At 31.2% G+C, this 11,822-nt stretch overlaps 1 protein-coding gene across 1 annotated transcript; it reads right to left on the bottom strand.

The window, feature by feature from the left end:
• Positions 1-7,475: 7,475 nt before the first annotated feature.
• On the bottom strand, positions 7,476-8,960 carry LOC106326098 (metal tolerance protein A2). Its single transcript, XM_013764126.1, has 2 exons — positions 8,906-8,960; positions 7,476-8,644 (listed from the first exon to the last, which is right to left on the bottom strand). Exon 2 carries the CDS (start codon positions 8,642-8,644, stop codon positions 7,550-7,552), a length of 1,095 nt encoding a protein of 364 aa, XP_013619580.1. The 5' UTR covers positions 8,906-8,960; the 3' UTR covers positions 7,476-7,549.
• Positions 8,961-11,822: the final 2,862 nt, after the last annotated feature.

Raw genomic sequence — 11,822 nt, forward strand, 5'->3', positions numbered from 1 at the left:
TAAAGTCGTTTTAAAAAAAAATCAAAATATAACATATAAGAAAATTCTAACATATAAGAAAAATATAACATATAAGGTGTCCTCAGTTTTGTATTTTAAAGTCGTTTAAACATATATATAACATATAAGGTTTCCTCATTTTTGTAATTTAAAGTCATTTTAAAAAATTTAAAATATAACATATAAGAAAAAATCTAATTTTTTATTTTATGGTTAATGTTATTGTTTAAGTTTTTTAATAATATAAATTTAAACAAAAATGAAGAATGATGCAAAAATTGTTATCAAATCTTTATTATTCATAATCATTAATTGTCATATATATGTAAATCGTATTAGGTAATTCCGTAGGTTTTATTTAAGGAAAGAATACACACTTCCTATATTTTAGGTTAATATAATGTTCTCTAGTGTTATATAATTATGAAATAATGTGACACCATTAGATTAAATTACACTTTATATTAGATGCTCTAAAATTCTTGGAATTTAGAAGGCATTTAGAGTGCCATCTAGGATTTGAAGTTTTTTTAATTAATACAAAATTAAGGTTCTAATTTTTCAAATGTTTCTCAATTAATATATATGGGATATGTATACAGTGGCGATGAGCTATGAGCGATGACTGACACATGTGTATGTCATTTTTTGTCAACCTATATGTATAAGTCTCGATGCTGACATATGCAGGTCCCTGGAAAAATAAAATTACGTATTTAAAAGAATAATGTAGAATAAAATCACATATACAAGATTGTATGACTAAGTTCATAGCTTTGTAACCATCTTTTAATCTAATAAATAAGATGAATGTTGGAAAAAAAAGCAACATACACAAATACAATTGCTGATCATTCCAAAGATGAGAGTTTTCAGATAGCGCTAATTCAGTGGTGAGGAAAAGATTGATTCATATGCCCTCATCTCCAGCTTGAACAAGTTATAGTTATGCATCTAAGCTAGCAAAACATTAAGGCCTTTGGCTTGTATTATTTATTTCTCATGCTTTAAATTGAAGGATATATTCAAAAAAAAAGTTAAACATTTTGTTTATCCAAAATAATAATAATAATTGTGGAAGCACCGTAGCCTACTGGTTAAGGTTTAAAGACTTCTACACTCAGGTCTGGGGTTCGAACCCCAGACTATGCAATTTCTTTCAAATTATAAGAAATCCAGGTTTAAAGTCTCGGAGAGTCCGAAGACAGCGATTTATTAATGCAGATTACAGAAGAAAAACTTACAAAGAATCTACAACATGGTGCAAGTAAATCTGACCAGAAATGGATCTTCATAGGACGGTTCAGATGATGCAGTTAGACGTAGATCTTCATAAGACAGGTAGTATTGTCGGTTGTCGAATCGTCTATGTAATATTTCTCATAAATGTAATGTCATAATAAATCAGTGTTAAAAAAAATTAATTAATTAATTAAGAGATAAAAATAATAATAATAATAACAAGGAATTGTTTTTTTCCTTGTTTTCTCTTGTATAGCAAAGGAATACTAATTTAATAATATATAAAAAAAAAAAAAAAAATTCCTTTGAAATAATAGTTTATAAAAATTATAAAGTCATTATTAACAATTATAAATTTATTATTCGATAGTAGATGCATTTTTGAAGTTTATTATGCTACCAATATATATTTTTGATTAGGCGTGCAAACAAAATAATAAAGCTTGTCACCTTGTTTTTTTGTCAATTTGCTAATAATAAACTTATATATGAAATACACATGTTGGAATAATTATATATATGATGATTGATCATGACGTCGCCGATGACATTTTTGTTGTATATATATCCTATTGCTTTTTTTTTTGTCAACTATCCTATTGCTTTCTATAATTAAACAATGTTTTAAGAAAATTTAATTAGCACTGTCTTGTCTGTTTCAGCATAGATCGATATACTGTATTAAACATGTTTTAATTCAGCAGTTTTGGCTGTTTCGACACGTATCATATATTTTCTTTATTTTAATGCCAAAGTTTGTAAGTGGGTTCATATTTGTCATCTAAAATGAAATCTGGCTGTAACTTTATCTATTTGTATAAAATTAAATATGATATAAACTGAAACTTGATCAATCTTCTTGGATAAATATACCTGGTAAATAACTCGATCATTGAGTTAGTAAGACCATGTTTAATGGAGAGTTATTAGGGTGAAGTTCTTATTATTTAAAAACCGGATTTTAGTTTTTTTAGTTAAAAATTAAGAGACGAATTCTTATATTCCGGTAAGAATTTCACCCTAAAAATCTCCCATTAAACATGTTCTAACACATTGATATAAAATCATTTTGACTAACCACAATTTCGTATACGAATCCAACTTATAAAAAGTAGATACAAATGGTTATAAAAAATAAATAACATTGATTTTTTTTTGCATAATGTTTTTTAAAAAATATCACTTAGTGTGAAACAATTATTTTTAAACATTATTTAAAATGAAACGGAAGTAATACTTTTTTTACTTATCTTACTTTCGTTACTAAGAAAATGCAGCATATTTATGTAGGAAGGACCCCATGAATAGAGGGCAGCCACCGGTGGCTTCATAAGGGTGTGTCAATATGACTGGTCCAGTCGTGTATTATGTAATTTGTATGTGAATAAAATTTTAAGACAATTAATGGACCACACAAAAATGGGATTGATAGACAAGTGCTAACTACCTTCACCAAACCATTTTGCCAAAAAGAAAGATCGGTATTATGTACTTTTGATTGTCACGTTATCACATCACTCTTTCGTCAAAGAAATTTACGGTAGTCTAATAATCAAACGATTTAACATGTAAGATAACAAACTATCTTCTTTGCATACTGGTATTTCACTTATTTAGGCATTCTGATGGGAATATCTATGGACCAGATTTTGTGATTGAGATCAAATTAAACATTAATAACAAGCCAATTAAACATCGAATACAATGTAAAATCTATCAAACCTTACGTAAAATTAAGCTCATGACTGCTTTGCTATCCTAATTAACAAAATCACGCGTGTTAACATGGCTTTAACTAATTCTATTTTGGGAGGAAAATGTAGAATATAAGTGCTTGTCAAATGAATGAATCACATAACCTTCATGCTATAATTGTGAATATCCCGATTTGTTTCTAGTTTGGTTGAATAAGAAACATGAATGCCTTTTAGTTTACAATATGTTGTCTTAAGAATTATAAAATACATAGAAAGTGGAAAAGGAGTGCATGTATATGAACCTTTCTCATTAATATGATCATTGCTTAAACATGACTTGTCACAAAGAAGAGCAAAAGGAGTGATAGTGGAACTGTGAATGATGGATTAAAAAGAAGAGAAAGGAGGAAGATAAGGGAATTATTTAATTTCAAAGAATTTTTTAATAATAAATAATTACGTTGGTGGATAATTTTTTTTATAAATTAAATAAAAGAAAATTTGGTAAAGACAACAATTATTATAAAATACTTGAAGTTTGTCACACCTTTTTAAAAAGTGCATTTCCTTTCGCAAAGTCACCCAGTAAATAACTTACCTATATGTATACATATATATTCCCATAAAATCACAATATCGTCTATGATTTTTTTATTAATATGTAAAAAAGTTCCATTCTTGTGATAAATCGTCATTTATATACTCTCAAATATTATGAGACAATATTATATTAACTAGGAATGTCAAACAGGTGGATCTGTCTCATCCCATCTCGTACCGCAGCGAGCTCGTTTTCGAGAGGATTACGGCAGGTCAGGCCCGCATGGGCTGCGGTTTTCAATATGGTTGACCAAATCCGTACAGCAAAACATGTAGGCCTTTGCGGATCGGTCCGCGAGACATAGAATTACAAACAGACACATGGTTCCTAAACGCTTCAAGACATGATTCAGGACGCTTTATCAGTTTCATGACGCATCAGTAAGTGAGTTTAGTCGATGATTGAACTGGATAAGGCAATACACTTGTTAGTTGAAGATTTTAGTTGGATCAAAACAATAGTTTATTTACTTTTCTTAGACTCCAAACATTTTAAAAATAAACAATACTGTAGTTGCTGAATCCAAATATTATAACTCATAAGTTCATAACAAATGCTTTAGTTTTCTGAATCCAAAATTAAATAAAACCAACACCAAATCAAAGATGCTAATTCTAAAAATAAATAAAAAGAAAACACTAATAACACTTCTTGTTCTTCATCTTTATCACCAACAAGCGACAAAAAGATGGAGATTTCTCTTCTTCACCATCAACTTCATCTTCTGCAAATAAGAATAACAAAAGTCAGTTAAAGATATATTGAAACCTAAAACTCCAAAATGTATGATAATGTGAACAAATACATATATGCAAAACTATGAAGAACCCATTGCGAGAACTAGATCTTCTTCTTCGGTGGAAAGATGCTAATTCCAAAAATAAATAAAAAGAAAACACCAATCACACTTCTTGTTCTTCATCTTTATCACCAACAAGCGACAAAAAGATGGAGATTTCTCTTCTTCACCATCAACTTCATCTTCTGCAAATAAAAATAACAAAAGTCAGTTAAAGATATATTGAAACCCAAAACTCTAAAATGTATGATAATGTGAACAAATACATATAGGCAAAACTATGAAGAACCCATTGCGAGAACTAGATCTTCTTCTTCGGTGGAAAGATGCTAATTCCAAAAATAAATAAAAAGAAAACACCAATCACACTTCTTGTTCTTCATCTTTATCACCAACAAGCGACAAAAAGATGGAGATTTCTCTTCTTCACCATCAACTTCATCTTCTGCAAATAAAAATAACAAAAGTCAGTTAAAGATATATTGAAACCCAAAACTCTAAAATGTATGATAATGTGAACAAATACATATAGGCAAAACTATGAAGAAGCGGGAACTAGATCTTCTTCTTCGGTGGAAAGTGAGTTTTCAAATTTCTTATGATGACTCGAAGAAGCTCCACCGGTGCAGATCGAAGGCGCTTGGGAGACCAAAAGCATCATCGACCCTGAAACCACCATCACCAGAGCTACATAATGTCGAATCGCCCTCTCTCTCTCTCTCTCTCTCTCTCTCTCTATGTTTTAGGTGAAAGCAGAAATGGAGACTTAGGGTTGCAGGTCTTCAAAATTCTGCAGGTTAACCTGTAGCCCATCCCGCTTTCGACCCGTCTCGCTTTGAACATGTCCCGCTTTCGACCCGTCCCGCTTTGAACCCATTCCACGAGGCCCGCAATTTTGCGGGCTTACCAAATGGAAGCCCAATCCCGCCCTGCATCAAGTTTTTACGGGCCAGGCCCGCGGTCCAGGTACTTGATTGCCATTCCTAATATTAACCTTTAAACATGGTTGGCAAAAAGTGTCAAAATGTGATAAGTCTTCATTTATATTAGGGTTACACAAAATCTCTACCGATGTGGTGAGAAGACACTTATCTCTATCGATGTGGTGAGAAGACACTTTCTCGTTTCACGCGGACTCTGTCGTCTAACGCTGCCCGCATCTTTATGTAACGCGCTAAGTCCACATCGTTATGCACTTATGCCTGAAAATCAATAGGCCCACACGACCACGATTATACTTTTACATATTGATAACGTGGCCTTGGGCTTTCTCCTTGGCACTGTCGTCAAAATTTTGAGCATTACGTACTTCAAAATTGACGTGAATTTTTTATTAAAGAAAATAAATAAATAACAAACTGATAACATTTGAGAAACCTAGAAAGATTATAGCTTTGTAAAGCTTTATTGAAATAGAAATAGCTCAGAGAGCTTTATTTAAAGACTAAGAAACTAAAGAGAAGAAGACTTGAGATTTTCACCAAGCACAAATATATTGTTTATTGATAATCATAAAGATGAAGGTTTGGCTGGTAGAAAGACAGCCTTGATTACAATTTTAGAACTGTTAACGACTTATATATATATATGAGTCTATAACCCTAGTCTAAAAGCTTCTAATGGATCATAAGGTTGAACTTTTCTTTGGGCTTCAATACAAACTACATAAGAGTAAGCAAATTCATTTATTGATAAAGCTTTACTAATTACACCAAATTTAGTTGATAAAAGAATAAACAATCGAAGGTTTCATATCCACAGTTGAAAACTCCACAACAACTAACTGCCACAAAAGAGATTCACAGTTTCAATAAGGCTCAAGGTTAACATCTCCCATGTCAAGTCCTGCATCATCATCATCAACAAACATCATCAGGATGAGTAATGAAAGTTGAGACAATGGTTCCACTATTATAGCCATCAACAAGAAGTTCGAAATCTTGGACCTCCATTCTGATGTTGCTCTTCCTGTCGTGGAAGACTGTCTCGGTAGTTTAGCATTGTCCCTAGACCCGTGTTCGCAACCCAACCGTACTTTCATGGAGAAGTTGATTTAGGCCAAAAGGCCCATGAATTTAAAATCGAAGGCCCATTAAAGTGATGTAAAAACCTAACTTATAAATAAGGACTTCGTCATTGATTTCGACGCAAGTTAACCTTTCCTCAAATTCAGTTAGAGATTTTATGATCTCTGGTTTTGTGAAATTTGTTTTTTTTATTTGTGGCTGCTCTATGATGATTTTTTTTGCTTTAACCACACTGAAAAGATGGGCTTGAGAATGTGATGTGGTACTTGTTGATTCATATCACATATCATGCATGGAAAGGTTTAATTAGGTAGAGAGTAATGTTGAGCTCTAATTGATATTTTCTGATTTCGAATTCATGGCATGACACGTTTTCAAGTCCTCTCATGTGGAAAACTTTGGCCCCTTGTCTGAGAAGCAGCTCTTTTCATAATCAAATACTTTTGATATAATTTTGTTTTTCTTTCTGATTTGTAGATTATGTTTTTGTTTTGTTGATGATTCTATTGCTTTAACCACACTGAAAATAAGGGCTGAGAACTTGATTTGGTACTTTCTGATTTAAGCCAAAGAAAATAGTCTTTTTGAGGTCAGCATTGCTTGATGACACTTTGATCTAAAACACTTGAATTGATCTATTTCCTTCGTGTTTTAGATCAAGGAAGAGAGAAGTGTCGAGCTTTATTAGACATTTTTTTTAGTTTAAACCTTGAAGAACCTTAACATCTTCTCGAGCTCTCATATGTGGAAGCTTTTGGCCCATTATCTGAGAAGCAGCTTTATAATTTTTTGTCTCTGTTATTTGTTGCTTATATCATTCCATTGCTGATCTTGTTTCTTTGCTTGCTCAAAGATGGTTTTTAACCACACGGGAAAGTCAGCATGAGATTGCATTCCTTTCTTGATTTGAATCCTTAGTTGTGCTTACTTGTGTAAGCCTTTGCCTATTGACTATGAACCTAACAAAACCTTTTAGATGATGCTCTTAACAAGTGTTTTACTATATGGTTGACAAAAAAAAAACATTTGTTTACAAAACAAAGACATAGTTTAACAGAGTGAATAACAAAATAAAATATAAAATTCTTACATAGTAAAAACACACTGTGAAAAAGGAAGATTACAAACATATATTTAACAATATGGTCAAACAAAGTTGAAGGTGCATTGTCATGTGATTTCTTCATCGGCGTTCAATCTGAATAGTTACGTGAGTTATGTTGTGCTCGGTTTTGATGTAACTGACAATCTTGTCCAGAACCATATCTGCATCAGCCTCTGGTCTGATCTTAACATGACAAGCCAACAAGCGTTTAGCAGGAGTAATAGCCCAAATGTGAAGCTCATGGATAGCCACAACCTCTTCAATCTCACACACTCCTTTCTCAAGTCTAGTCTCGTTGATCTCCCGCGGTGTCGACTCCATTAAAACATCTAGAACATCTCTGAGCAATCCAACCGTCGTCCACAAGACAATCACGGAGAAGACCAACGTGCATATCAAGTCAATGATCTTCCACTCCGGTTTATACCATATGATTGCCCCTCCTATCATCACTCCCACGCTCAGTATCGAATCTCCCAGCGCGTGAAGATAGGCCCCTTGAATGTTCACGTTCCGCTGCTTCTTGGGCTTGTTAATCAAGGCCTCAGATAGATTTGGTTCTGTCTCATCATTGTGATGGTGCTCATGATCATGGCCATGCCCATGACCATGACTATGACCATGATCATGTCCCAACAGAACAGCCATTGCAATGTTGACAAGTAAACCAATACCAGAGACAAGAAACATAAGAGATCCCTCAACTTGGCCACTACCGTTCTTGAGTCTGACTATGGCTTCATAAACCAAGATACCAGCAAGAATCCAAATCATTTGAATGGAGACAAGCGCACCAAGGATCTCTATCCTGAAAAACCCGTATGATTGCTTCGGGGTTGCTTTCCATCCAGAGGCCCACAGCGAGAACAAAGATATGGCAAAGGCTCCGACATCGGATAAAAGATGAGCTGCGTCTGTGAGAATCGCTAGACTATTGGCCTTGATCCCTCCGACCACTTCTACTACTATGAAAATGGCACACAGAAGAAGAGCTATTAATAGCTTCCTCGCCGATTTGGCACGTTCCTCAGCTTCCATTGCACTCGTCTTGGCATCTGAGAATCCACAAGGGGCTTCTCCACATGTCTTCTTCGTCACCATTGAGCTCGATGATGGAACTTCCTCACGAATCGGAACCACGTGCTCGTCATGCAAATGAAAATGGCTTTCCATCTGAAAGAACGTATAAGTAGATTCAGGTATATATAATTTTTACAATCCTAGACTTGACTAAAAGGTATGTACAGAAAATCAGAAGATGATACATCTCTAAGATCAAATTCTTTAGAGAACGTGACAATATAACGTTTGTTGATCAACATAGAATCACCTGTCTGAGAAAGTCAACACAAATGGTGATTGCTCAATAGGGAAACACATGAAAGGAAAGACTTATTATAGACACAAAAAGACGAAATAGAGTTTTCCACTTACCTTTTCTCTTAAGAGAAACGTTGTACAGACTTTTAGTTAGCTTGGGAGTAATTGTTATGCTTCTCTGGACAACCCTTTTATATATGGAAAATCAAAACCAAAGATTGCGAGGGAGGAACAAAAAAAAGGCAGAGAATAGATTATACTTTTCGTCATGGTTCACGCCTCTCCGTGTCTCTTTCCCATATGACTATATGAGAGTGTAGGTTATACTTGTGGTGTGGGGTCATGGTTCATGCATGCCTGTTAGAGCGTGTTTATTGCAGGTATCTTAGGTTGGATCTCTTAGCGTAATATAAGATACAGTCTCTTAGCTTTTAACCAGTGTTTTTAAAACCAGACCGACCCAATGGTTGGACCGGGTTCGACCGTGAACCGGTTATATAGCCGGGTTGGTCTAGAAATTGGTTCGACCGTGAACCGGCCACAAAATCGGATTATATTTCAAAGTTATTAAACCAATAAAAACCACTAACACTATCGAAAATCTATAAACCATCCATATAAACAAGAGACTAATTTATATTTTTATAATATTTTATGTTCAAAATTGATTTATATTTTAACTATGCATCATGTTTACTAATATTACTTTTATATTTACATACTAAAAAATATTAAACCATATTATTGAACCAGGTTTGATCCGGTCGAACCATATTGAACCGTGACCCAAAATATTTCCGGTTTAGCTTCCGGTCCGGATTTAAAAACACTGCTTTTAACTAAAAAGGTTAAGAGACATCTCTTATATATCTTATTTAAGAGACGTCTCTTAGTTTTTTCGGTTAAAAGGTAAGAGACCGTATCTTATATTACGCTAAGAGACTCAACCCAAGAGACTTACAACGAACATGCTATTACGGTCTTACCCACAAACTATATATCATATATAATATATATAGTTTATGAGAGTCGAGCTATATTATTGAACTGACCGAGTCTTCAGACGTTGAAGTGGGCGTAGTCTACGTATCTGATCGTAATAGCAACCCCGTCTGAAACGCAATATATTTTCTAATCACAGTTTTATTATTTTATATTATCCAATTAACTGATAAAAGTATTTTTAATCATTCCAGTAGTTTGACCAATAATTTTATTAAAAGTCTGAAATTCAACATATTTTAAAAAGAAACTATGAAATACGATTTTTTGTTGATCAATGGAAATAAATTTATAAAAAATTCTCAATATAGTGCTAATAAAACCATTCATTTTGGCACATTGCAAATAAATTATACATATCTTAAATTTTATAGAGTAGATATAAATCTCTATTGAAAAATTGCCATTTCAATTGTTATTATAATCTGGAATAACATAATAACAACTTGAACAATAAAAAATCGAAAAATGAGGGTAAAATCTTCTAATATATTAAAATAGAAGTCACAACATCTTTCTTTTATTTAATATGTTTTGTAGTAATATACTTTTAAAAATATTCTAACAATTCATTAAATGTATTTTATGAATAAAAATTTAGATCAATATATAGTGGATTCCATTTATTAATTTGGATCATATGCTTTAGTGATTTCATCCCTAAATATTTGCATCCTTATGTAACTATATTCTTTCTATTCACCAAATTAACAGTTATTGGTTGGTTTGCAATTTAAATTTTCAACAGAATCCGATGTTATTGATTCAAAGCACAAATCCATGCATAATATTACACCTTTTTTATCCATGTATTCATATATATACATATATATTCTTATTTGAATAATGATAAGTACTATGTTAACGTTGTTGATACCACTGATATATTTGAAATGTAAAGGAGAATCTCTATTATAAAATAAAATATTAAATATATTCGTTTTACAATCTTTCAACCAAGTCCATTAGTGTTCGTTTATTTTATAAATCAGAAAATTTATTTATCTTTTTTTTTTTTGAACAACAGAAAATTTATTCATCTTTTATCCAAACATAACACATTCATATTTTATTCAAGTTATGTCTTTTGTTTATACCATTGATATATTTGAACCGTAAAAATGTCCTCATTAATAGAATAGATTACTCTCACCAATAGATCAAACTACATATGTAAATATACAATTAAAAAAACAAGCATACAATATAAGAAATAGAAACATTACGTTAAATTTATATCATAATATTATTATCTGATATAATAACATGAAAATATAATAAGTAAATATACAATGTAGGAAAAAATAAACAGTAAGTAAATATAAAATTAAGAAATAAAAAAAACAAATTAAACACCTCTCTGAAAAATATATAGTAAAGTAAATAATAAGTAAATATACAATATAAGAAATATAAATATTATATTAAACATTTATCGTAATATTAGAAAAAAATAAATATACAATATAAGAAAAACTAAACATTAAGTAAATATATGATATAAGAAATATAAATATTATATTAAACATCTATCGTAATGCTATCATTTGATATAAAAGTAAAAAAAACTGGAATAAGTATATATACAATATAAGAAATGAAAAAACTACATTAAACATCTATCTGAAAATATATAGTTTACATTTTTATTCTTTCTAAATATTTTTATAAGTAAATATACAATATAGGAAAAAATAAATAATATAAGAAATATAAATATTGTATTAAACATCTATCGTAATATTAGAATAAATAAATATATAATTTAAAAAATAAATAAATAATAAGTAAATATAATATATAAAAAATAAAAATATTACATTAAACATATATCGTAGTATTATCATATGGTATAAAGCAATAAATTTAGAATAAATAAATATACAAAGTAAGAAAAAATAAACAATAAGTAAATATACAATAGAAAGAATAGAAAAACTAAATTAAACATCTATGTAAAAAATGTATAGTAAAATAAATAAAAAAATATCTATCGTAATATTAGATAAGTAAATATACAATATAAGAA

Source organism: Brassica oleracea, chromosome C2 (assembly GCF_000695525.1).
Source record: "Brassica oleracea var. oleracea cultivar TO1000 chromosome C2, BOL, whole genome shotgun sequence".
In the NCBI taxonomy this organism is placed as follows: Eukaryota; Viridiplantae; Streptophyta; class Magnoliopsida; order Brassicales; family Brassicaceae; genus Brassica; species Brassica oleracea.

Bases quoted from the DNA above. Each gene is read 5' to 3' on its own strand.
- LOC106326098 (XM_013764126.1), bottom strand. From the start codon at position 8,644: ATGGAAAGCCATTTTCATTTGCATGACGAGCACGTGGTTCCGATTCGT.